General features: G+C 41.3%; 1 protein-coding gene across 2 annotated transcripts; it reads left to right on the forward strand.

Moving 5' to 3' along the window:
* The first annotated feature begins 266 nt into the window (after positions 1-266).
* On the forward strand, positions 267-25,396 carry LOC106572414 (FERM domain-containing protein 4B). Of its 2 annotated transcripts, XM_014146557.3 has the most exons (23): positions 267-508; positions 10,702-10,767; positions 10,915-11,009; positions 13,180-13,275; positions 13,490-13,574; positions 13,859-13,915; positions 14,009-14,031; positions 15,504-15,587; positions 15,790-15,855; positions 16,300-16,357; positions 16,503-16,589; positions 18,323-18,399; positions 18,498-18,636; positions 18,807-18,948; positions 19,134-19,267; positions 19,543-19,659; positions 20,362-20,590; positions 20,701-20,757; positions 20,860-21,130; positions 21,329-22,098; positions 22,342-22,480; positions 23,470-23,594; positions 24,636-25,396. In XM_014146557.3, exons 2-22 carry the CDS (start codon positions 10,702-10,704, stop codon positions 23,570-23,572), a joined length of 2,895 nt encoding a protein of 964 aa, XP_014002032.1. In that variant the 5' UTR covers positions 267-508; the 3' UTR covers positions 23,573-23,594; positions 24,636-25,396. The 2 variants fall into 2 exon arrangements, with proteins under 2 accessions (XP_014002032.1, XP_014002033.1); XM_014146558.2 differs by lacking the exon at positions 23,470-23,594 and having other exon boundaries at positions 268-508.
* Positions 25,397-27,338: the final 1,942 nt, after the last annotated feature.

Below are 27,338 nucleotides of genomic sequence, written 5' to 3' on the forward strand. Positions count from 1 at the left end.
CCAACACACAGTATATTGGACATGCATTCATTTATACAATGGCCACAATTGGCTACAATTATTATTATTATTATTTGAAAAACCCTGATAGGCCTGTAGATAGGTTTGCGATAATACCCGGGTAGAAAAAAATGGTATTCCGCATGGGTCTGCATCATGTCTAATTCTAAAACATGAACCTTTATAACCAGCAATGAGCATATTGTGACCCATTGTGTATAGCAGTTCAGTACAGCCGCCGTAGCTGAGGACAGCGAGCGCTAAAATCTCCTTTCACATAAATAACTGCGGGGTGAAGGCGTGGTGAGCGTGGAAGAAAGCAAGCGTGCGCGAGTAGCCCTACGAGAGAAGGCTACTAATAGTTGACTGCGATACAGTTCACTGGCTCTCTCCTTTTGCTGAAAACATAACAGGGATGCATTGAATGCGATTCCTATATGCCGGGGGAGACCTATGTTAGATTCAAGAAACCAACCAGCTGAAATAAAAGGAAACGCCCAAAACGAAGGTAAGACTGTCCCGTTACAACGTGACAATAAACGATCATGGGGAGAGTATTCTCTGAACTGTGCAGGGAACAAAGTATACCAGGTCATTCACGCATCGGAATGGGATCCCACTCGAGTGATCAATTAATTAACCGGCTTTATCATATCATTGTAGGCTTGGCTATCCTATTGTTATTGTATTATTGTATTATTGTAATTGTATTATTGTTATTGTATTATCAATATTGGCATCAGTGTTTTTTCTTTCAACAAAAGAATCATGCCGATTCATATACTTTTATTTAGCTTTTTCTGTAATCGGGGACTCAGGTTTGTCAGTTGACTGAACATAACCACCAATGTACAGTAACCTAGTCATTGTTTCTACCTCATTGTGAAATACGTGTTACTGTTAGCATACAACGTTTTAATGGGTTATTAGCCTACTGTATACAATTGGTAAATACTTTTCTTTATGTGAATGGAATAAACTAAAATATGTTTTTGATGATGAGATAAGACACACAATACATTTGCATTCTGTCTGACACACCTTGCCATACAGTCTAGTCTGCACTAAACAGCAGTGTATAGAAGGGATCGGTTAGGGACCGATATGGACCGGGGTTTGGTCAGTGAGGAAGGATACAGTGCAGAAAGAAGGCTTCCTTACAGAAATTGGGTTGGGTACAGTAAGGCAATGATTATGTAGCTTTATTTATCTACATAAAGGATATCTTTAGGATTAGGCCTGTTGTAAGTAAATACAGTAAGCGATTACAATTCATATATTAGCATCAGAAACGAAGTCCAGTTGATTAATTAGCAACATCAATTTACTCTGAAAGTATACTGTCTATCCGTTTTCCGATCTGTTTTTGTTCATGCTGTGTATGTCCATTCTGTGTATGCCTACTTAGGCTACATGTTGATAGTCATAAAGAGTTGTGGATTATTTGCATCCTTTATTTTGCATTGTACGTTGTCAATGACTGCTCTAAGGGAGCTAGCAGGCTCACTCCATCATTTTCATGAGAAACATGTCACCTGTGTAGTAGCAGCCAACGCAAACAGCAGCACACAGTATAATGTCCTTGTACATGTGGCAGTGCCAGTAGCAAGTGGTGGAAGCAGTAGTTTAAGACATTGTAATGTTTAATGGCAGTTGTTTCGGCCAGCTCTGGCCTGATGTTACCGATTGACTACGTAGTGAATTCGTTAAAAACTATTTGAAAAAGTAGACTCAATTCTCAAAACTTTTTTTTACACTGTATAGATCTGGCAGTGAACAGAACAAAGAAAGAAGAGCAAAACATCACTGAATTTTCCTCTGACTTTGTCACAAGTTGTCACTATTTGTCATGTTCTCTGTGAGATTCAGGAAAAGAAAGGCTTTTGACGTAGTTTTAGGCAGCCGGCATGGTAAACAGGAATTGCTAGTTTGATGGCTGTTTTTTTTAGAAATGGAAGTGGATGAACTTTACTATCCTGATACTTATCCCGTTGTGATGGCCCCTGCCGTTGTGGTCAGGATATCCTGTTGAAAACAGTATGGTGACTAATGCGATGTAGCACCACTGGAGATGGGGGGCATTGTTTAAAACCCACGACATAAAGCAATGACTGGCCCCTTGAAACAAGCAACAGGGGTCATAACAAACAAGTGTTGTTTAAGTGGGTAACTAAATATACAGTAAACTGAAATAATACATTGTACCTTTAACAATAAACATAGACCATGTAGGCATATACTTCAGCTAGTTTACTGTCTCTACATCTTTTCCTCTTGTGAGTGTACCTCAGTACATGAGAGATGGTTTGTGAGGCTGTTTGATGCTGGTGATGAGCAACACACCACAACACTCAGTTGGCAGTTTTCCTTTCAGGAACCTTGACGTCTCCTGAGGATTTACATGAAACACACTGTCTAAAGAGAGGATTCTTTTTGGAAAGGCTGGTTATCCTGCATTTATTCATATCCTGGAAGAGTTAAATATTGTTACGTTACATAAATACTGTTACAAGTCCATAGGTAGGGAAGTATACACATTCTATGAAACTGCCTAAGTGTTACGTCAGTCTTCATCCTCAAGCATTCATTGGTAATTACACACCTGTTCAACTCCATAACTCTACATACTCCAGATTATCGGCTCTTGCTAGTACATATAATAACTGATGATAGTAAATGCTAATTTTCAATAAAATTAATAGTGCTACGTGTCACGATAATATTGTTTTGACAGCCAATGTTATCTTTTGATGATAGCATCTATAAAAGCTTTGTGATTCGTAGTTCTGTTACCTACATCAAGCGTTGCAACATCATTAATATCCCAATCTCTACTCTGCTCCTCAGTGACTGAGTGCCTCGCTCCTTCCCCAGGGCTCTGCAGAAAGTCACTGCAGCTCCAGATAATACAACTCTGCAGTCCCTTTCAGTAGGCATGCAAACCCCTCACTACAGCACCTGCTTCTGACACCCTATAGAGAAACAGCTTTTCATTCTAGTCGCATAGCAGCTGTAGTGAAGGGATAGCAACAGTTACTACTAATACTGTACTACTAATACTACACTACTACTATTACTCCAACTAGTACTACAATTAATACTACAACTACATATACTACAACTACTACTACCACCACCACTACTATTACTAATACTACTACTACTATTACTACTACTACTACTACTATTACTACTACTACTACCACTACTACTGCTGCTACTACTGCTACTACCACTACTACTACTACTACTACTAATACTACACTACTACTATTACTCCAACAATTCCAACTAGTACTACAACTACTACTAATACCACTACTACTATTACTACTACTACTGCTGCTACTGCTGCTACTACTACTGCTACTACCACTACTACTACTACTACTACTACTACTACTACTACTACTACTACTACTACTACTACTACTACTAATACTACACTACTACTATTACTCCAACAATTCCAACTAGTACTACAACTACTACTACTACTACTACTACTTATACTACAACTACTACTACCACTACCACTACTACTACTAATACTACTACTACAACTACTACTACTGCTTATACTACAACTACTAATACCACTACCACTACCACTACTACTACTAATACCACTCCCACTCCTACTACTGCTACTACTGCTGCTACTACTGTCACTACTACTACTACTACTACTACTACTACTACTACTACTACTACTTATACTACAACTACTCCTACCACTCCTACTCCTACCACTCCTACTCCTACTACTACTACTGCTGCTACTACTGCTACTACTATTACTACTACTACTACTACTACTGTTTATACTACAACTACTACTACCACTACCACTACTACTACTAATACCAATACTATTACTTCTACTACTACTACCACTCCTACTGCTACTACCGCTACTACTACTACTACTACTACTGCTACTACTGCTGCTACTACCACTACTATTACTACTACTACTACTACTACTACTATCACTACTACTACTACTACTACTACTGCTACTACTGCTACTACCACTACTACTACTACTACTGCTACTACTGCTGCTACTACTTTACTTCTACTCCTACTAGCCTACTACCTCTACTGCTACCTTAACCACTACTTAGTGCTAATACTTCCACTACTTCTGAAAATACTGCTACTACAGCTGTCATGATTAGACAGCGTAGACAGCATGGTTAGTGTGCAGTGCTGAGTGCTCTTTGATTGCAGTACTTGCAAAACACCAGTCTCAACGTCAACAGTGAAGAGGCGACTCCGGGATGCTGGCCTTCTAGGCAGAGTTGCAAAGAAAAAGCCATATCTCAGACTGGCCAATAAAAAGAAAAGATTAAGATGTGCAAAAGAACACAGACACTAGACTAAGGAACTCTGCCTAGAAGGCCAGCATCCCAGAGTCACCTCTTCACTGTTGACGTTAAGACTGGTGTTTTGCGGGTAGTATTTAATTAAGCTGCCAGTTGAGGACTTGTGAGGTGTTTGTTTCTCAAACTAGACATTCTAATGTTGGGCTGGGCTAGACAACCTAAAATTATCCGCCGAAATTGTTGCAACCCCTATTACTAGCCTGTTCAACTTCTCTTTCGTATCGTCTGAAATCCCCAAAGATTGGAAAGCTGCCGCGGTCATCCCCCTCTTTAAAGAGGGAGACACTCTAGACCCAAACTGTTACAGACCTATATCTATGTAGATATTCCATTAAAAAAATCTTCCGTTTCCAGCTAGCTGAAGCCCATGATCATTATATTTTACCAATGACAAAATTTGGCCAAAGGAGAAATCAGATATGGTAGAATTCCAAACACCACTCCTATCAGCTCACTGCCTCAGGATCCCAGAAGGCGCTAAGCCTGGGGGAACAAGTGTCCCACCCTCCCCTCAAATACTGCTGCTCTGTGTAGCCTTACCTAGAGGTTAGCTATGGTGCTGGAGGTCATGACCAGTCATCAGCAGAAGTCAAAGATGCAAGTTACAAGTTGCTTAGGGTAATTGCCTTCGCAAGCAACCAACAAGTGGTCTCGTGTCACAACACTGGAGAGGTTTTGTGGTGCCCTAACTGAAAAGAGTGTTGTGACTGAATGGAAAACTACTTGATTACATTGAGGTCACCCTGGCTTGATAGAATTGGAGCTGGGTATCCTGTTTAGTAGGCTGTTTACAGACACCTGAAATCACAGGAAGACATAGTTTTGGCTGCTTAAGAGTGTTTGGTTTTCTTTTGGAGCGGGAACCCTGATGTTAACTAGTTCAGTTCCTAATGAGTTTTTACTGAACTAAAGTTGTTAAATCCACCCTTGACACATCAAGGCTAATTACCACAAAAACATAGACTAAGTCTTATACATTGCTTTGCAGTATGACTCCAGGAAATGTCAACCTGATCATAGAAATGTGTATAAAGGAATCAAGAGATCATTTAGCCCTGCATCACAGTACATGTCTAAACCATGTGCAGAGGACATGTATGTAAGTCTAAAGAGCAGAAATGGGCTGGCGTGCGAGACCAGGTTTCATCAATAATGCATGAAGCCAGGAAACCGAGATAAGATGGGGTGCAGCCAGGCCATGATGACAAAACCAACCGTTTCATGTGATTTACTGCTGTCACACCTGGTATGTACTTTTTAAACAGGTCTAAATAAAAATGTACAAGCAACCGGAAAAACATGAATGTATTGTTTTTGACCGGAAGATGCACCTCTTCCGGTCAAAAACAATCTATACCTTTTTTGGGGGGTTGCTTGACCATTTTTATTTAGACCTTTCTTGGAAGTACATGCCGGGCGTGACGGCAGTAAATGATGATAGTTGCAGGCAGGGCAGGCATATTTGGTGTGTAAATAACTTATTTTAACATTATAACGCTTGCAGAGCTGTCTAATGGCAAGATGAATGGAAGCTTCCTGGGCAGAGAGGAGATCTCGTCACATTCATCGTCACTTTTGCCCAGATACTGGTTCATGCAACAATATGCCTGAATACTTAGCCTGTCATTAAATCTCATTATCATTGTCACGTAGTCTATAATCATTACAAACTGCCATGTGAAAGTGCCATTGTTGATAACGTTATGTGAAGTAAGACATTTATGATGACATATATGCAAGTCAAGCATTATAAGAGGGTAATGTTTAAATCCACTTAACACAGTTGGTATTAGTGCAGAGGGCCAGCGCCAATCCGTAACAGGCCATCCATGACAAACTCTCCATATCACCCAGGCCCCTAGGCCCTATTCCTTATAGTCCCATGCCCATTGCCTGTGGCCCACTTCTCAGACAGCAGTCAGGCTCCAGAGACACACAGAAAGCCTTTACATTTCTTTCATCATGTCCCGCTACATCTCTGCCATGTGGGATTAATTGCATGTCTCGGCCCTGAAGGCAAGTGGTGTTTTATTGAAAGCTGTTGAATGGAATGTGTTTGGTTGACTAAGCAGTGTCAGTGGTCTTGGATAAACACAACACTGGAGAACTGGAATCAGTATTCCAGTCAATCAATATCATTATCATCTCATGCATTAGTATAAATGGACTTTATATAGTTATACGTGCAAATATTATTGCTACAGTATGTACAGGCTGAATCTCAATGGGGCTTGATATGAGGATGGGTTGGCTATAAACATCCTTAAAGAAAAGTGAAATAGAATTTAGAAGTGACATAGAAGTTAGGGTTTAGCTCCTAGATCTGTGCATCTGGAAAAGCTTGTGGAAAGCTCTGTCCAGAGTGATAAAAATAGATCATGTTGAGAGGATTTGACATTTCCCATTGTCCAAATGTTAAATGTGGGCAAACCAATCACAAAACGCTCATTCAATTAAATTGGCTGATACTCTAAGTACACATTGGAAATGAATCCTCACATGTTCAGGCACATGAGGGCCTTAAGTAAGAAACATTTTCTTGACATTTTCTGCCCCACATAGAATACTCACTGTAGTGACAAATCACCATGACCCATCTAATGCTGAAAATGTAATAGCTACAACTGTCCTGCTCCTGGCAGCTGGTTCTGCAATCTGAACACAGTAAACCATGATGGCATTGTCATCACAAATACACTAGACATCCTGCTGCTATAATACTGGCATAACAATGTCAGTGCACTGTGCCAAGTACTGTAGGTCTCTGTTCACTGTGAGTGACATGCAGTCATGCAAAATTAATTGGATCCATTGAATGTGCATATTTAACATTAGATTATATATTTTTTAATTGATCACATTGTCAGTGTTACAGGGCCTTTAAATCAGACCCCTTAATTGAATGATTGTTAATTAGCATAATTAACAGAGGGTGATTTGTTAATTATGACTTTCCTATCTGAATTGCTTCAACTCCTAGCCTTTCATCCAAAGCCAAATAGAGACATTCAATCTCCATCTCTACCATCTCAATTTAAATTTGTTGGTTGTTGGTTTAGCTTTTTAGGCTCTTTGAGATTATTTTATGTAATGAAAAGCGCTCTACAAAATGTATTATTATTATTAGACTTGTCTGAGACAGAGGCGGTATTACTGTCTGGTATTCAACACCTCGGTTTCCTCATGCCCTATGTTTCCTAGAGCATAAATGATTTGGCTACAATAGGAGTCACCTGCACCACGTCTCCAGGCTGACCCATGTTCCCTCAGGCTTAGCAGAAGCAGTGCTCTGAAAGAAAAGTCTGTAGTCTAGCATCTGACCCAGACGTGCCTTAGCTCAATGGGTTAGCAGCACATATCAATGATGTTGTTACGCAAACCAACCCAGCCAGACTTGGGTTTGGTATCAGGCGTTGCAGGGCAGGGACGGCCAAGCCAAAGCCCGGGTGGGTGTTAGCTAGTGTGCAGTATGGACAAGCTGTTGGTCAGAGGTGCTCGCTTTGTGCTGGATGTCAGTGTGTGGATCTTGAGGAAGAAGGGCTACATGCTAGGGATGATGAGCTCTGGACAGGGATGTGTTCAGACGTGTGTCCTCCCAGGGGAGCTCTACCAGGTACAGCAGCACTCTATAGATCAGTAGGACTTCATCTGGTCAACCCCTTTCTGTCATTTACAATATAGGGACGTTAGAGGACAGGGCTGGTGGAAGTGTGTGTCTTTGCCTGCTTTAGTGTTACCTGTAACTACTATATGTGATATTGAGAATGTTTTGTGAGCCATTGCAGGTTGTATATTCTATATTTTATGCCATAATTTGGTAGGTGGACACAGATTAGAGTCAGGTGTGGTGTTGATTGTTTTGGGAGTATGTGTATGTATTTTATGTTTTTAAATGTTACAAAAGGCTGTTGGGGAAGAGTGGGGTAAGGTGAGCCAGAGGGGTAAGTTGAGCCACCCTTATTTCTAGGAAACCATACAAAAAATGTATAATTTGACCAAATATTTAGGAAGATGTCATCATTTCATGGAGTCTGTGAAGGAAGAAATCACGTGAAAAAAGTGGTAAGAAAGTTAGGTCCAAAAAATTGATTTTCGCCAAGTCAAATGAATGTATTGTGTTGGAGGGTTCATGATGCTTGTATCTAAACCAAAGTAGATCATTTTAAAATTGCTGTAAACCTCAGTTGGGGTTTCTGTAAGCTTCAGTATGAAGTTCTAAACCTAGCATGAAAATGCATCCTTGTAGCTGTGTGGGCTAATATAGTCAAAATGTTTGCTTTGGGATAAATTGGGCCAATAGCCATGGGATAAGTTAAGCCAATGGTTGAGCCCATGGCAAGTTGAGCAAATTAAAGTTTACTTCACAGGCGTAATGCAAGGCATTATCGATTGGATATGAGGAAACAACAGGGCCTGGCCTATGTAAAAAAAAGTACAGTGTTTGATAGTTGTTAAGCCTGTGTTAAAAGATGCTTCAAATGATTAAAAGACAAAAAAAGCGATGATTTAGTGATTTAGTTTATTTGTGTTTTGGAAATAAAGATAGACATGTTTTTTAAAAGGTAATGCTAATATTTAATTCAGTACTGAAATCTGCTTAAGGATCCGCCCCTGTTTTTCAATTTTCACCTAAAATGACATACCCAGATCTAACTGCCTGTAGCTCAGGACCCGAAGCAAGGATATGATATTCTTGATATCATTTAAAAGGAAACACTTTGACGTTTGTGGAAATGTTAAATGAATGTAGGAGAATATAACACATTAGATCTAGTAAAAGATAATACAAAGAAAAACATGCAGTTTTTTTTACCATCATCTTTGAAATGCAAGAGAAAGGCCATAATGTATTATTTCAGCCCAGGCGCAATTTAGATTTTGGCCTCTAGATAGCAGCAGTGTATGTGCAATGTTTTAGACTGATCCAATGAACCATTGCATTTCTGTTCAACATTTTATATCAAGTCTGCACAAATGTGCCTAATTGGTTTATTAATACATTTTCAAGCTCATAACTGTGCACTCTCCTCAAACAATAGCATGGTATTCTTTCACTGTAATAGCTACTGTAAATTGGACAGTGCAGTTAGATTAACAAGAATTTAAGCTTTCTGCCATTATCAAATATGTCTATGTCCTTGGAAATGTTCTTGTTAATTACAACTTCATGCTAATCACATTAGCCTAGGCTAGCTCAATCGTCCCTCGGGGGACCCACCAATCCTGTAGAGGTTTTAACTTACCCTACCTGCGGCTCAACTTACCCAATACCCGGTGTAATTTGTGCCAAGTGACCACTTTTTTTTTGATAAGCTATGTTTTCAAAACTGAAATGTACATGAATTCTGATTAGTTTCAGGGATACACAACATACTGAAATATGTGTAGATATCTTTGTTAGAAGGAATACCATGTTTCCCTTGGTGGAGTGATGCTGAATGTAAAAAATGTCTCAACTTACCCCACTCTCCCCTACAGAATTACTTCAAAACCTTCAGAACAACAAATCCTCCTTGGGTTACCATAGTGCTAAATCCATGAGACAATGGAGTCCTTGTGATTAAAAACAACATAAGTTATTATTTCCTTAACAGGATTGAGCTCTCTGTCCTGTGCATTGCCTTTGTTAAAAAGAAAGCCCTGGGCCTCCTGATTGGCGCAGCGGTCTAAGGCACTGTGATGAGGCGTCACTACAGACCCGTGTTCAATCCCAGGCAGTGTCGCAGCTAGCCGCGCCTGGGAGACCCATGAAGCGGGGGTGTACAATTGGCCCAGCATTGTCCGGGTTAGGGGAGGGTTTGGCTGGCCGGGATGTCCTTGGCCCATCGCACTCTAGAGACTCCTTGTGGCGGGCCGGGTGCACGCACGCTGACTTCAGTCGCCAGCTGTGGCCAATTCCTTTGTAGCTGCACTGTGGCCAATTCCTTTGTAGCCGCACATTGGTGCGGCTGGCTTCTGGGTTAAGTGAGCAGTGTGTCAAGAAACAGTGCAGCTAAGCAGGGTCATGTTTCGGAGGACGCATGGCTCTCTCCTGAGTCCGTACGGGAGTTGCAGTGATGGGACAAGACTGTAACTACCAATTGGATATCATTAAATTGGGGAGAAAAGGGGTAAATATAAGGTTTTACAAAAATAAAGAAAGCCTTGGCTGATGTTTGATTTTGTCAATTTATATTGACAGAGACAAGATTTCTACACAACTGAAATGTCCTACAATTGTCATTAATTGCATTATCTAAGCAGGGTTGGTGTTGATTGACAGTATGAACAAATCCAATACTCAGTATTTACTTCCTGTACACCATTGTAGATGACGGAGGGGAGACTCTGCCAGGTGCATCTCCTTGACGACAGGAAACTTGAGCTGCTGGTTCAGGTACAGTACAATATCTTAAATAATTTTATGAGATTATTGTAACAGTACTTTAGTTTATTATGAATTTCAAATAATTTGGACCAAAAATGATAATGCCCTCAAATAGATAGGCCTAATGCCCTCTTCAAACAATTTCCTATTCCACAGCCCAAGCTGTTGTCCCGTGAACTGCTAGATCTGGTGTCCTCCCATTTTAACCTCAAAGAGAAGGAATACTTCGGCCTAACATTTGTTGATGACAGGTAAGACACTGCTTATTTTGTAAGTATATGGGTGTTAGAGCATACAGTGTGTGTGTGTGTGTGTGTGTGGTGTGTGTGTGTGTGTGTGTGTGTGTGTGTGTGTGTGTGTGTGTGTGTGTGTGTGTGTGTGTGTGTGTGTGTGTGTGTGTGTGTGTGTGTGTTTGTGCCAGTGTGTGTGAGTGCTTGAGTGTGCTCAGTGGCGGTCGTGGCTGTTTAAGATTAGGGAGGACAATGAAACATTTTATGAGCATGGTCTTATTTCTATTACAGCATATTGGATGACTGTCATTCATATTCCATTCACCCAGCTCAATGTAACATTGATAGGTTTAGGCTACTACATGATACCACATTTTTCCCTATACCCATCATGAGATTGCTACAAACTAGCCTATGAATGAAAGTTTATAACGTAGGTGCACAGGTCGAGAGACAAATTGGAGTAATCAAGGTGACAGACAGTGACACATCAAATACCGCCTTGCACACTCTTGCCTGCATCTAGCTGATCTAGAGTGTAATCATTAGTCCAACTATCACGGCTCAGGAAAAGACCCAGATGCAGACAGTTCGAATAATGGACGTTTATTATATAAACAGGAGGCAGGCAAAGGACAGGTTAAGGGCAGGCAGGAGTCGGTAGTCCAGGGCAGAGTCCAAAAGGTACAGAGTGGCAGGCAGACTCAGGGTAAGGGCAGGCAGAATGATGAAAAAACTGGAAAACTAGAAAACGGGCACAAGGAAACAGGAGTAAGAAAAACACGCTGGTAGGCTTGACAAGACAAGACGAACTGGCAACAGACAAACAGAGAACACAGGTATAAATGCACAGGGGATAATGGGGAAGATGGGCGTCACCTGGAGGGGGGTGGAGACAAGCACAAAGACAGCTGAAACCGATCAGGGTATGACACCAACAGTTGCAAACGAGAGGTTCTATTGGACAAATTCAGGTAGGTTTATCCCCGTTTCGTTCTGTGTGCTTCCGTTTAAGAAAAGTTTTTCAACAGAATCGGTGGAAGGAATACACCCGCACACACAGTTCACTTTCATAGGAGCCACATAGAAACAGCATCAGCACTTTGCTCGTTGTATAATTCCTTCTCGCATCTAAGCGCTGTCCTCCTCTCACCTTTTCCCTTCGCTTGTGGACTTCAGTGCATAACACAACAGCTGTCTGTGACCAGGCGAAAAAGCCTTTCCGAGCCAAACCTTCATATCATAACCGCTAACAGCTACACACAGCGTACATCGTTGTCACCATATTAGCTAACTCCATAGTCAAGATAGCTACTAGAGCTAACACGTTAGTAAACCCATTACAATCACACAGTACAGTGTACAGCAAGCAGTTTAGTAGTTACACCGGTGGGCCCCAGTGGCAATAAATTCATAAAACCGAAAGCTTACCTTGACCTTGAGTTCTATTGTTGTATAGCCTTAGCTAGCCAACAAAAATAAATAGCATTCCTCTCTGTTTGAGCATGATGTTTGAGTAGGCTAAATTAGCTAGCTGCATTAGCTAGCTAAGTAAGTGAAAGTATAAGTTAAAAAAAATACAATGAAATCTCTCTCTCTCTCTCTGGTGCTTCTCCTTAATTTTTTAAGAAATAAATTAGTTAAAAACTGTTCAACTATTGTCTTTCTCTCTCTTTGAGTCAACTACTCACCACATTTTAGCATTGCAGTGCTAGCTAGCTGTAGATTATGCTTTCATTACTAGATTAATTCTCTGAATCTTTGATTGGGTGAAAAACATGTCAGTTCATGCTGCAAGAGCTCTGATAGGTTGGAGGATGACCTCCGGAAGTCGTCATATTTATTGTGCAAGTCTGTGGAAGGGCATGAGAACCATGAGCCTCCTAGGTTTGTATTGAAGTCAATGTACACAGAAAATAGCTGTCCTCCGGCTACTCCATGGTGCTACCCCAGAGAGTGCTGTTGAGGCTGTAACCTTCATTGAAAAACAGTGTGTTTTAATCACACGTTAATATATTGCCGATAATATATTTAGTATATGTTTTATCTATTTACATTTTTGGGGAAATTCACTGAGTAGGATGGTCCTCCCCTTCCTCCCCTGAGGAGCCTCTACTGATAAATGTATGCTTGTATGTGTCTTACCAGTGCTGTTTGTTAACTTAAAACTTTTCTTCATTGTCTCTTGCAGTGGCCAGTGTAAATACTTGCAGTTGGACCGGAGAGTTCTAGAACATGACTTCTCTAAGAAGGCTACTGGGCCAATCGCCCTCAACTTCCTGGTCAGGTAGTTATTGCACCAGGTCCATATCTGTACCACATATCTACCAGTAGGGCACTCCTGTTATTGGTTTAAGATGATATGACGGAAGGAGTTTTATTACATTAGGGAATATCTAGTAGTGGGTGATGAGATGTCTTACTGATTATGCATGGAATATGTACTTTAGAATTCAATTCAACAAATAGTCTTTGAAACTTCTTTGTATGTATCCCTGCAGGTTTTACATCGAGAGTATAACACTGCTGAAAGACAACACAACAGTAGAATTATTCTTCCTAAATGCAAAAGTTGCCGTCTACAATGTAAGCTACTTATCTTATTCTGCTGTGTGTTGAGATAAATGGTAATTCACCGTCTCATTGTCATAAACCACCAAACCTCAGTCCGACTGTGGCCGTGAGACACTGTTTTGTTGGAATGAGATGAGACAGTCAGAAAGAGTAGATTGCTGTTTAGTCCAAGAGAATTATATTTTGATGAATATGTGTTAGTCATAGGAACAGAGCTCAGATACAGACATCTGCAAAGTGTCTCAGCAGCCCATATGTACATTAACACATTTATGATGATGCTTTATTTCTTACAGGGGGATATAGAGGTGGAAAGTGAGAATGTATTCAAATTAGCAGCAAACGCCTTGCAGGTTAGTTTCTTATTTGCTTGGGAATTGTACTGTATATTAATTGGCCACTCTAAAGCATACATCTTCTGACATGTTGTTTTTATATCAATTCAGGAAGCAAAGGGGGATTACTCAAGGTAAGGACATACATTCTAATGAGTATCGAACACAACAGCTATCTAAGCAACAAGACATCACACATTTAGCAAAGACTTTAAATATTGGAACTGTTTTTCCAGACAAAACAGTAAAATCAATGACAGCGAAGGCAGTTATAAGAGGGAAGGCAGAGATGTTGTCTATTGTGAGGCCTGCCACGGTGTGTTGAAATCTCACACAGGCCTTCGAATGAGTATCATACCACTGACAGCTCGGCCAAGGCTACTACATTCTGCAGGGCTGCATTCTAACATCAAAGCTCTACCACCTTTAATAAAGCTTATATTGCAAGAGCAGCACCCTCTTTACTGTCAGGGAGCATTCAGTTGGAACCATACTGTAGACAGAGAATTATGGAACACTGTGGATCTTTGTCTGCATTTACACCTGTCTCATTCCAAATTAACAGAAATTACAGGGGTTAGATGGCCAGAGAACGGAGCTTCAGTTAGTTCATTATGAAGAACCTTCCTCTGCATGTGGCCATGCACCTGGAACATGTCTGCCAATGAGGTTTCTGCACCTGTGGGTCAGGTCAGACCGTCTGACTAAATAGGGGTGATATCCTTTAGCAGCTCATTCCAAGTTGTTTGTACTTTAGAAGATCTCATTGCACTGGTTTCTCTACATAATTTCTGTATGGTAATTTGCTAACTGTTATGTACATAATATTAGTTAAAGGCCTGGTGCAGGCAAAAACGTGATTATCCTGTGTTTTATATACATTTCCACACTATGATGTTTTGGTGGGATGGAGTTTTGGCCTGTCTAGTGAAATCACCAGGTGATACATTAGTTAATAGACCAATAAGAAAGTGAGTTCCAAACCTCTCTGCCAAGAAAGCTAGTTTTCAGTGTTCCCCTCCCCACAGACCACTCCCAGACAGTCCTAGTAAATGTCTTGCTTGAGAAATGCTCTTTGCTAAGAAGCTATTTTTGTAACGCTCATCGTTAGAAGGAGAAGTGGACCAAGGCGCAGCGTGGTAAGTGTTCATGATAATTTATTTCAAGACACACTCAAACAAAATAACAAACGGCGAAAAAACAAAAGTGCACAGTTCTGTCAGGCTCAGAATGCTAAACAGAAAATAACCTCCCACAAACAAAGGTGGAAAACAGGCTGCCTAAGTATGATTCCCAATCAGAGACAACAATAGACAGCTGCCTCAGATTGGGAACCACACTCGCCCAAAAACAAAGAAACAGAAAACATAGACTTCCCCACCCGAGTCACACCCTGACCTAACCAAACATAGAGAATAATAAGGATCTCTATTGTCAGGGCGTGACAATTTTTGTTTATTTTGGATAGAAAAAATTATGAAAACAATCACAGTAAGGTACTTAATTGTTACGCAGATACTATTTGATATTGAGATAAAAACGTCTGCATTGGGCCTACAGTATATTGTATTTCACCATCCACATTCTGTTTTATCATTATTATCAGTGATGAAACCACCAGAATGGATCTGAAGAAGCTCCCAACTCTTCCCAACAAGGTGCTAAAGGAACACCCATCACTTACATACTGGTAAAATAACCTTGAATATGATGTGCATCCTTAGTAACTTTTTAGTTTACAAAACTGCAAAATTAAAATAGTTTCAAAAGCAATGTTATATCAGACAATAATTTAGGATGAATGATTCATTCCTGAGAGGGAGGAGGGATGCAGCCCATAACTTAGAAGTTGAAGGTGTCATCATCATGCATTTTTACAATGCTTATTATAGTGAGGATCGAGTGATAGAGCACTACAAACAGCTGAAAGGAGTCTCCCGCGGACATGCCATAGTGCAGTGAGTATTGGAAAAACAATGATCCCTCATTCCCCTCACACACGCCTGTTTACCACAAGCCATAAGATTGAAAACATCAGGCCCTGGCTATCTCTCAGTCCTCTCTCTTTTTCTCTTTCTATCTCTTACTCCCTTTCTCGCTCTCTGTTTTCTCTCTCAAATACTCACTCGTTACTCTCTTCTCTCTCTTCTCCCTCTCTTTTTCTTCTCTCCCTTACTCTCTCTCTCTCTCTTTCTCACACTCTCCTTTCTCGCAGCCAAGGTCTGATAGAAATCAATAACCCAGTTCAGTTACTGTCTGGCCAGCGTGATTCACTGTAGGCACCTTTAACATATCATGCTCTCATTGTCCTGTACCATCTATTATATCCCTGGCAAACCACCTTTTGGAAGTTAAAGAGTGATTCGGGGATGTTACTGTAACAGAAAATTATTTTATTTCAGGTATTTGACTCTAGTGGAATCCTTACCCACGTATGGTGTTCATTATTATGAAGTAAAGGTAATAATACAGTATATTGCATTATGCACAAAACAACAGCTGTGTATTGCACTTATACATCCTAATAAATAAAATTATAAATCAGATTTCTATAAGGGAATGGATGTATGCAGTTCAGTCATGAAACTATGCTTTTGCCTCACAGGACAAGCAAGGTATCCCATGGTGGCTTGGGATCAGCTACAAAGGAATTGGCCAATATGATTTGCAGGACAAATTGAAACCAAGGAAGGTACAGTTATTTGTTTGTTCCCATTTGTGTTCTTCTCTACTTACAGTATGGAGGAGTACAGCATTAGTTTTGCATGAGATATTTTATTGGCAGCGTACAGCGGTTGTTTTGCAGTATAGCCTTTACAGGCATATAGGAGATTCATTTTGCAGATAAGATGTCTGCCTGCTACTGTAGTATTATACCTGACAGCGCTAGGAGCTTCAGCAGGCTGTTTGAGGAAAGATGAAAATGGCAGGGATAAAGATATCTCCAGCACGTAGCACTATCACGATTCACTAAACTCTCACACACATTCATCACCTATTCATCTGATCGGGGTTAGGCCCTCAATACAGCTGAAGAAGGCCAGACTTGAATATATAGTTTATAACAACTCTGTGATCAATCCCTTTAGGTAAACATTACTTTGGAGGCCTGTATTTATAATATTTCTGTCTATCACTTATAACAGAGGTATGCCTGCTCAACTTTTACCAGATCAGTTAATACATGTAGATATATTCATAATTCTGAGAGTCCTACATAAAGTGTCAAGTGTGTAACCCGCTCTTCTGGTTGAGTGGATGTTTTATAGCTTGCTGTTCTCCTGGACAAACACCAAGCTTTGTGGTCTGCCTCTACATGATCACGGTATTAAGTTAATGATCTATGTGCGAATGAGTTTGAACACGGAGAGAGAAGGAGATCTGGTTGGGCAGACATTTAGTATTGAGAGGAGGGAGGATGGTGTGTATGTGATGTCAAAGACAGGAAGGCAGGGTACTGGGCGTTACCCTTCAGAGTGCTGAGTACCTGAGGAGACATGTTGGAAGCAGAGAGAAGGAGTTGTTTGAGCTTGACAAAAAGGATTAGAGACAGCATTACTATAGAAACAGGATTGTTCACTATCTGGACCTCTACTGGTAAGAGATAAAGCAACAGTTTTAAATATTGGATGTTGACAATAACATTTTGTCAAATGAAAAACAACTACATATATGATGATATCATGCTTTTTTATGATGCGATTTTTAATGGTAGCACAATTTGGGTTATTGTTTTTTTTCTGCCCCTGATATTATGCAACAGGTACAATAGTGTTAGTAAATGTTCCAGATAGGCTACAGAACTAATAGGAGAGAGAGGTGTGGATTATAAAATCCAACCGTTAGTTTGGGTCTGTAACAAGGCTGTATCTGCCTGCCTCGTGTGGCAAACCTAGACATGGTGATGAGTCATGCACCTCTGTGGATTCTTCATATCTTACTGTAAACAGTCAGCACCTGGAGGGGTTACTAAGCAATGTGATGAGCCATGGAAGCTGTTACACATTGTTATTTGTCTTTGTGGTATGCCCCTTTGTAGCAAAATGCTATTTACTCTGGACTAGCACCTGCATAATGATATAATGCTATCATAGACCTGACAGCCCTTGCCTGTTTCATGGCAGTTCAAGTTATAGTTGTGATTTAACTTACTTGATTAAAGGTTGCGGTTTGCTAGTTATTACATCATGGGATTGACTATGTGGGCATGTGTTATGACATAGCCAGGTCAGTATAAGGTCATTGTAATATATCTGTTGTGATTCATCATTACAGATGCTTATTATTTAATCATATACCTTATATGGGTACATATAAAGGTGTCATATGCAGGATACAAGTAAATGTTTCACCAAGTTCAAGGAAAATGTTTCACCAATCATTAATCAGTTGTTTCTCTGTGTCTCTCTGTGTTTACCACCATAGCTGTATCAGTGGAAGCAACTGGAGAACTTGTATTTTCGGGAGAAGAAATTTGCTGTTGAGGTGAATGACCCTCACAGGTGAGGGCAAGTCAAACTATAAATATTTATCACAACTACATTTCCTAGACAACTAAAGAAGCTCTTCTTCCTGAGCCTAATGTATTACCTCTAAACAGGCGGGCAGTGACCAAGCGTACATTCGGCCAGACCGGCTTGGTCATCCACACATGGTACGCCAGCCATTCACTGATCAAAACTATCTGGGTCATGGCCATCAGTCAGCACCAGTTTTACTTGGACAGGAAGCAAAGCAAGGTAAGCAAGCTACCATGTCATATTATGACCTAATCAGTGTACCTGTGTTCTGTACCTTCATGCGTCCCTAAATTAATAAATGTATTCATGTAGGATTAAATGCTGATATTTACATGTAGACAGTGTAGGTTTGTAGTATGTATTCACCCCATAAATCCCTAATCCAACAGGGTAAAATAATTGCAGCGAAAAGTTTGGGTGATATTGCCGTCGATCTAACAGAGCATGGAGGAGGAACCAAGATAACCAGACTAGGAGATAACCTAAAGCACAACCTCATTATGGCTAGCACTGGTAGCCTGGCGTCAACAGGTAGGTCAGCATTCTGGTAGCTCAAAGTCTCTATTTAGCTAAGTGTTTCTCTTTTGAAATACCTGTATAAAGGGCTAGGAAAAATATACCCTTATTTGTATGCACTTTGTGTTAGAAAAAGTACAACCAAAACTAACACATAGGCCTACGGTACATTTATAGTGTAAACAATGTCACCACTACAGGGTCTGCTGATTCAGCGGTGGACGAAGAGCAGAGAAAGGAGAAGATCTCTGAGCTAAAGAAGAAGGAACAAGAGATCCAAGACGTCTTGACCCAGAAAACAAAGGAGCTGAAGAAAATCTGCTTGCTGGAGGCGGTGAGAGACCCATTTTTCTCTTAGACAATGACTTACATTGATTTCTGGAGGTGCTAGGCTGATAGACTTCAGCAATTCATTTCAGTCAGGGTCAGTCAGTGAAACACCAGTCAAGCTACTGTACAAATTGCTTTAGTTTGGGCAACTGAGACTATTGGAGTGAAACACTGTGTAACAGTACGAGCCTGTGTGCCACAGAGAGTGTCTGTTTTGTGTTTTCTCACGTTGTTTTCTGTAAAGCTAACTGACCTGGATGTTTTGTTGTGTGTTTCCAGGAGCTCACGGGCAAACTGCCAAAAGAGTATCCCTTGTTTGCAGGCGAGAGACCTCCTCATGTCAGACGACGTGTTGGAACGACCTTCAAATTGGATGACCTCTTCCCATACAACGAGGTCTGTATTGAAACTGCACTGTTCAGTATATGACATATATTTTGCTAACTAATCTAGGAACCCAGAACCAAATCTCACGTTCATGTGTAGCACATGGGGATGTGTGAAATTTACTCCTCAGCCTGAAATGCCGCCACTTGCGCTGCCGAATTATTAGCTTTTCGGTGGTGCCGAACTGGTAATACACTTCAAGAGGGCGGTCATGTGTGCTAGCAAGGCAGAGGTCCTGTGTTCCAGCCTTTGTGTGTGCCCAATCAGGAAGCGGTACCTGCTGTGCAAGCAGTGTGACGTCCGTTGTACATGTTGGCCTTGTTAAGTCTGTAACAAGACTAATATTTTGCAGAATATGACATAACATGAATTCCATGAATTCCTCAGGGATTTGAACTTGGGGTTTTAGGATAATACTCTAAGCAGAGAAACACTTGTACCGTACACTGAAAAAAAATGGTGTCATGAATGGAACGTGATGAATTTAGCATCATGTCCTGTCCTGTTTCGTATGGATCACGTGTTGATGAGTTGCCAGATGCATTTCCCAATACAGGCACATACTGCAAAATATTATGTTGTTGATATGACTACATTATACTGTAATTTACAATTGGATATTGCATGTAAAGTGCTCAGTGGAAATTGAAATGGATCTGCCATTTGCTGCTGTAATACTGTCTATAATATTGTCTGTACTCTGACCTTTAGGACCCTTATCTGAGGAACCTGGAGAGCAGGTTTGCTCTGCAGCAGAAGATCGTAGAAGCAGCTAAGAAGCTGGCCTCAGAGGCAGAGCTCTGTAAGACGGTGAAGAGGAAGAGGAGGAGGAACTGTCAGGACGCCATGAGGAAACTGCAGCAGGTTGAAGACGAGATGAACCAGTACAGAATCAAGAAAGGCAAGAAGCCTACCCAAAGAGCCTCTGTGATTATCGCAGGTACTGGAGATAAAGATCGACAAACACATGCACTCACATTCCACAATATGACTTTATACATTTGTACTGTAATCTGTAGCCTATTATATACTTTCCTTCCTCTTCCCCAGATGAATTTATCCGTGTAGAGACCAGCTCCCTGTCAGATAGTCAGATTCTGGATGACGGTGAGTGGGACACAGAGTTCAGTCATACAGTAGCTACGTGACCTTTGTTGCACAGCTGCTTTACCAATCCCATCTGACCATGAGTTTTGTATTTTGGTCTAGATGACTCTGATGGTGCTCAGAGGCCCCGGTCACGGTCTGTCCAGTGCTCCCCTCAGCTCAGCCCCGCGCACTCCTTAGATCACCACAACAACAAGAGTCTCAACAGGTTAGCGTTTGACGGCCAGGATGCTTCACACCACTACCACCCCAGAGAGGTGTCATCCACACACAGCAGCCCCTACAGAACCTTACCCAGACCTCCACGGGACGCACGCAGCATGCCCTCCACCCCCGTTATGACCCGCAATGCCTACAGCAGCAGCCAGCTCAGGTGAGACCCTCCACCCCCCCTCAGACCATGCCTAGCCAAACCCTTACCCTCTCACCCCGACCCTGAACATTTAACCTATACTCTCCTACCTTACCTGCATCCCACTGTTTAACAGTAAACGATTGTAATTTAGTATGCTGTACATCTGGATTTCTTAACCATACTATTTGCTTCTTTTTTTTTGTGTGACTTTTGCAGGTCGGATGGGAACTCTCAGTCCTTCAGGCACCGCAGTGGGAGTCTGGAGTCACAGCAACGGCTATTAAAGGATACTGACTCAGAGAAGCCAGTGTTTACCCAGTCCCCTGCCTGCAGGAACAACAGCACAGAAGCCCTGGAGGACTGCTCCTCCTACACCAGCCAGTCCAGCTTGGACTACGCAGGTAACCCCCACTACTGCACCCTGGACTCTCGGACCCGCAACCATCAGCTGCACAGGAGGGTGGAGGTCTACGGTAATACAGGCAGTATGCCCAATTTGGTCCAGAACCATATCGGCTTTAGTGATACTTACGAGCGCCAGGCACACTACGCGCCAACTGCTTACTATGTGGCAGGCTACCCCTGTCCAGACATGGAGCCCTACTCCAACGGTGCTTACGTCTATGAGAACGAGATGGAGGGCCACTACAATGTCAACCCCTCCTACCAAGTCCACAATTACGGACACGAGCGATACAGGACCTACAGTAGTGATCGGGCGGACAGCCTTGCTCAGAACCCCTACGCTACCATGAGATTGCCCCGGACCAGACATGGGCCCCGTAATGAGCCCTTACAGAAGAACATGCAGAAGGCCATGGTGGCTGAGCACCTGAGAGGCTGGTACCACCGCAGTGGGGGCCACATAGAGGCAGGTAGAGGTCTGGCTGGGTATGACTACGATAATGGCTCTCAGCTCAGCCTTGGATACCAGACCATGCCAGCCCCCTTCAGCCACTCCAGCCGAACCACCTCCTACTCCTCAGGTAGGGGTTGATCCTGCTTCTCATCATACTGCAACAGGTCACCTCAGAAACCATACTCTGTCTGTTCACCCTCAGTAACACGGAGGGACATGGTTTTTTTCTGATTAATACAATTCATACATTCCTAACATACTGTATGAAAATATTATTCTGTATTGATTGTTAGGATTAGGGTGTCATTCACTGAGACTCCCCTTTATGTTTCTGTCTCTTTAGTGCAACTAAAAAGTGTTCTCTTTCTAGTTTCCTCATCCACCAGCACAGGAAACTGGCGCAGCCAGCTAACTGTGGGTCTAACAGACAATGATAACATGGCAGAGTCACCACAGCACCATCACCCAGGAGCCCATGGCACCTACAACCGGAGCCCCAGCCATATCAGGTGAGTACCTACCACAGCCCCACACCTACATGTAGTCATCTATATATCCCATATGATTTTAGAGGAAATAGTAGCACTAATTGTGTGACCTAAACTAAGGGAAATAAAATGGTTCAATCAAGACCAGTCTTATGAGGATTACTTAGCCAGCAGCATACCACCCTGTAGCCACTGCTGGCTTGGCTCTAAAGCTAAGCAGGGTTGGTCCCTGGATGGGAGACCAGATGCTCCTGGAAGTGGTGTTAGAGGGCCAGTAGGAGGCACTCTTTCCCCTGGTCAAAATAAAAAATCTAAATTCCCAAGGGCAGTGATTGGAGACATTGCCCTGTGTAGGGGTGGGATGTTAAACAGGTGTCCTGACTCTCTGTGGTCACTAAAGATCACATGGCACCTAACATAAGAGTTGGGGTGTCTTGGATAAATTCCCAATCTGGTCCTTATACCACCTAATCATCCCCAGTTTCCAATTAACTCATTCATTTCCCCTGTAACTATGCCCAAGATTGAAGCTGTAAATGAGAATGTGTTCTCAGTGAACTTACCAGGTAAAAACATGCTCATATTTTTCTCCTCCCTATGCACAATGGCAGGTATTCTTGTGGATGTCATCTCTGTTGACTCTGTGTTTGCCCGTAATGACATTGAGCCTCAGGACCATCCTAGCATTCGTTGTCACCACTTGCCGCTATCCTTCCACCTGCTCTTAATACTCCTGCATTCTCCTCTTCTCCACCTTCATCCTGTTCCTCATGATTGGACAGGTCATTTTGGCTGTCAGATAGACTTTAAAATGTTATCCTTATCTATGAACAGTCTTTCATAGTAAGTGACATCAGTGTGTTTGGCCTGTTGGTGTGAAACTAAACCCCAATAACGAAGCAGTCTCTAATGAGTGTGGGTGTGTTCTATGTGAACTGGTGGTCTTTTCACTTTCTTCCTATCTTTCTCTCCTTTCACGATCTGTCCATCCTCAATCCTCATGTACATAGATTTCCCCCAGAATGCAATGTGTTGAAGAGGTCTGATACGATGCCGGTAGAGTCAGTAGAGATGTTTGGTGCTGTGGCCAATAGCACTGAGGAAGACCATTAGGCAGCCATTCAAACACAGAAGGGTGAGATGCAAATAGGCTGTGGTAGTGGTAATCCATTTCCATCAGTGCCACTGTTTACAGTTTCCATCTGCGTCTCATCATTTGTCATATTGATCAATATAGTGTAGCTCATTTAGTGGCGTGAAAATCAAGGTGAAATCAATATGTAGACCATCCATTAAATGTACAGCCAGAGCAGTGGTAACACATTCTGCCAAGGCCAACCCAGATACTTCTAGCTCATGGATGACCATGCCTTACCCGCTCGATCAAAGATTTTGCCAAATTATCTTGGTCTATTAGCAGGCTCACAAATTCAGTATGGCTGCATCCCACTAGGAAAAATGGATTGAATCAACGTTGTTTCCATGTCATTTCAACAAAATAATTAAATGTGATGACGTTGAATCATCATGTAAAACTGATTGGATTTTCAAAATGTCATCAATGTAAGGGAATTTAGCATTTTTTACATCCAACTTTTTACCTAAATCCAATGACATGGTGAAATGTTTTGTTGATTTCACGTTGAATTCACATTAGTTGACAACTCAACCATTTAAATCAAAACTAGACGTTGAACTGACGTCTGTGCCCAGTGAAATGTGAAGCAAATGTTACATTACATCCTGTAGCTAGAAACCCCACTTTCACATTGTCTACCTTCTCATGCACAGTTTACACACCACATCCTCCACATACTGTACCTCATAGCACCAGTAGTAGAATTCACCTACTTTCCCTTGCCTCTCATTAGTGTAAATTGTGATCCATATAAGTGGAAAGTTCTAATTTCACATTTTACATTCCTTATATTATTGCATGGCATGCTTGACAAGACAGTAGGTCGTTTGCTTTTGTTAAACATCCTTTCTAATAACATATTTTTTCATGGTGTTTCCCTGGTTTGTTCTGTTCCATTTTCATGCCTGTACAGTAGATTATAATCTCAGCTGTTGCAGCATGCAGGGGGTTTCATGCAGTAATATGCTATCCTAAAGTATGGGAGTCTTTTATATTGACCTTGACTCAAATGTGTATGTTTTCATCTCTTCATTACAGGAGAATATACATGGATGGAAATTACATGAGCATCCACTGAAGGTAAGAGGACTGGATTGAAATCTGTCACAATGACCCTGACACTGGAAGCACAGACCTCTGGAAGGATGTCAACTAACCAATCTCTATACATACTATGAAGCTTGAGAATGACTCTCCCATGTGCCTTGGATTGGATGGAGATTGATATTATTCAGGAAGACATGGATGTGGTGATGGCACAAATGCAAAGTTTTGCTGATCTGGAAAAGCAACTTCATCATTGTGAATTTCAAACCCTGGGATATCTTTGACTCACATATATTGAACATATTGTATTATGACATTATACATATTGTAAATCAACTTTAATATCTTTGTAAAACATTTAGGTATACATTTTGGAGTTATTATTCACAAAATGTGATAACAAAATAATAAATTAACCCATCTTTAGTCCCAGGTTGTCAATCCATGGACTGACACTCTCTCCTCTCCCAAGTATGAATCTGAATGTACATGTTTATAGATTATTATTATTTGTGAATGTGTTATTGTGGTGTAAATTGTTTGCATGTGGAGAACATAAACTTTTGATAAGTAGGTTTTTTTGTATGATGTAAAAAGATATGTCTTTGAACTGGATAACTCTCAAATAATATTCCTTTATTTGTTTCTCTACATATTTCTACATTGTCCATGTGTTGTTTGTCTTCTCCTACTCTGAGTGAATATCTCCCATTTGGATTTGGGACATTAATAAAAACCAGTGTGAGACTTTATTTGTAGTGTGACTTCTTTAGCCCTGTGTGTGATAAACAAGACTTTCTCAATTACATGCTACAGGGGGTCATACTGATAACAGGACATTCCCATTGAGTATAGCAACCCCCTACATATCAGATATTCTCATTTATATCAGCTGTTCATTGTTGTGCATCACTTTAGGGAGATATTATTACATTTTTCAGGGAACTCTGGGGGATTGGGCGGAGCCCTCTACGCAGTGGACCCTAGGATTCCTTCCCAGGCCTGTAAAAAAACAATCCACCTGTTACTGTCTATCTCCCCCTCTTCCTGTCTCCCAATCAACTGCCATGCTGAAAGATCATGAAGCCTGTTGAGCTGACTCAAGCTGCTGAAAAAGGAATATGTTAGTATGTCTCCCTTGACCCTCTTGCACCATAAATATTTAATATTTAAGGCTTTAGCAATACAGATTGAAATAAAGCCCTAAATTTCAATGAGCTATAATGTGGATCTTCCGTGATACTTTGGCAATACGGATTGAATCCAGCCCTTAGTCTTTTACTGTGTAAAACACTGTGGATCAGTGGTTGAGGGACTGGAATAATAACTGTATTCACATAACAAATCAGTGTACATACAAAATGTTTCAGATGTCAATCTTTCCTTCATTAACATACATTTGTATGATCTTACAGTTGCGTCAAAAAATAATGGTACCCTTGCACTTTTCTTGAATAAAAATTTAAAAAATGATTCACCTTTATTTAACCAGGTAGGCTAGTTGAGAACAAGTTCTCATTTGCAACTGTGACCTGGCCAAGATAAAGCATAGCAATTCAACACATGTGTAACACAGAGTTACACATGGAATAAACAAAACATACAGTCAATAATACAGTAGAACAAAAGAAAACAAAAACTCTATATACAGTGAGTGCAAAGGAGGTAAGTTAAGGCAATAAATAGGCCATGGTGGTGAAGTAATTACAATATATAGTGGGGGAAAAAGTATTTGATCCCCTGCTGATTTTGTACGTTTGCCCACTGACAAAGAAAGGATCAGTCTATAATTTTAATGGTAGGTTTATTTGAACAGTGAGAGACAGAGTAACAAAAATATCCAGAAAAACGCATGTCAAAAATTTTATAAATTGTATTTGACCCCCTCTCAATCAGAAAGATTTCTGGCTCCCAGGTGTCTTTTAAACAGGTAACGAGCTGAGATTAGGAGCACACTCTTAAAGGGAGTGCTCCTAACTGCAGCTTGTTACCTGTAAAAAAGACACCTGTCCACAGAAGCAATCAATCAATCAGATTCCAAACTCTCCACCATGGCCAAGACCAAAGAGCTCTCCAAGGATGTCAGGGACAAGATTGTAGACCTACACAAGGCTGGAATGGGCTACAAGACCATCGCCAAGCAGCTTGGTGAGAAGGTGACAACATTTGGTGCGATTATTCGCAAATGGAAGAAACACAAAAGAACTGTCAATATCCCTCGGCCTGGGGATCCATGCAAGATCTCACCTCGTGGAGTTGCAATGAGCATGAGAACGGTGAGGAATCAGCCCAGAACTACACGGGAGGATCTTGTCAATGATCTCAAGGCAGCTGGGACCATAGTCACCAAGAAAACAATTGGTAACACACTACGCCGTGAAGGACTGAAATCCTGCAGCGCCCGCAAGGTCCCCCTGCTCAGAATACATATGCATGTACGTCTGAAGTTTGCCAATGAACATCTGAATGACTCAAGAGGACAACTGGTGAAAGTGTTGTGGTCAGATGAGACCAAAATGGAGCTCTTTGACATCAACTCAACTTGCCGTGTTTGGAGGAGGAATGCTGCCTATGACCCATGAACACCATCTCCACCGTCAAACATGGAGGTGGAAACATTATGCTTTGGGGGTGTTTTTCTGCTAAGGGGACAGGACAACTTCACCGCATCAAAGGGACGAAGGACAGGGCCAT

The sequence above is a fragment of the Salmo salar genome, chromosome 15 (assembly GCF_965601325.2).
Source record: "Salmo salar chromosome 15, fSalSal1, whole genome shotgun sequence".
In the NCBI taxonomy this organism is placed as follows: domain Eukaryota; kingdom Metazoa; phylum Chordata; class Actinopteri; order Salmoniformes; family Salmonidae; genus Salmo; species Salmo salar.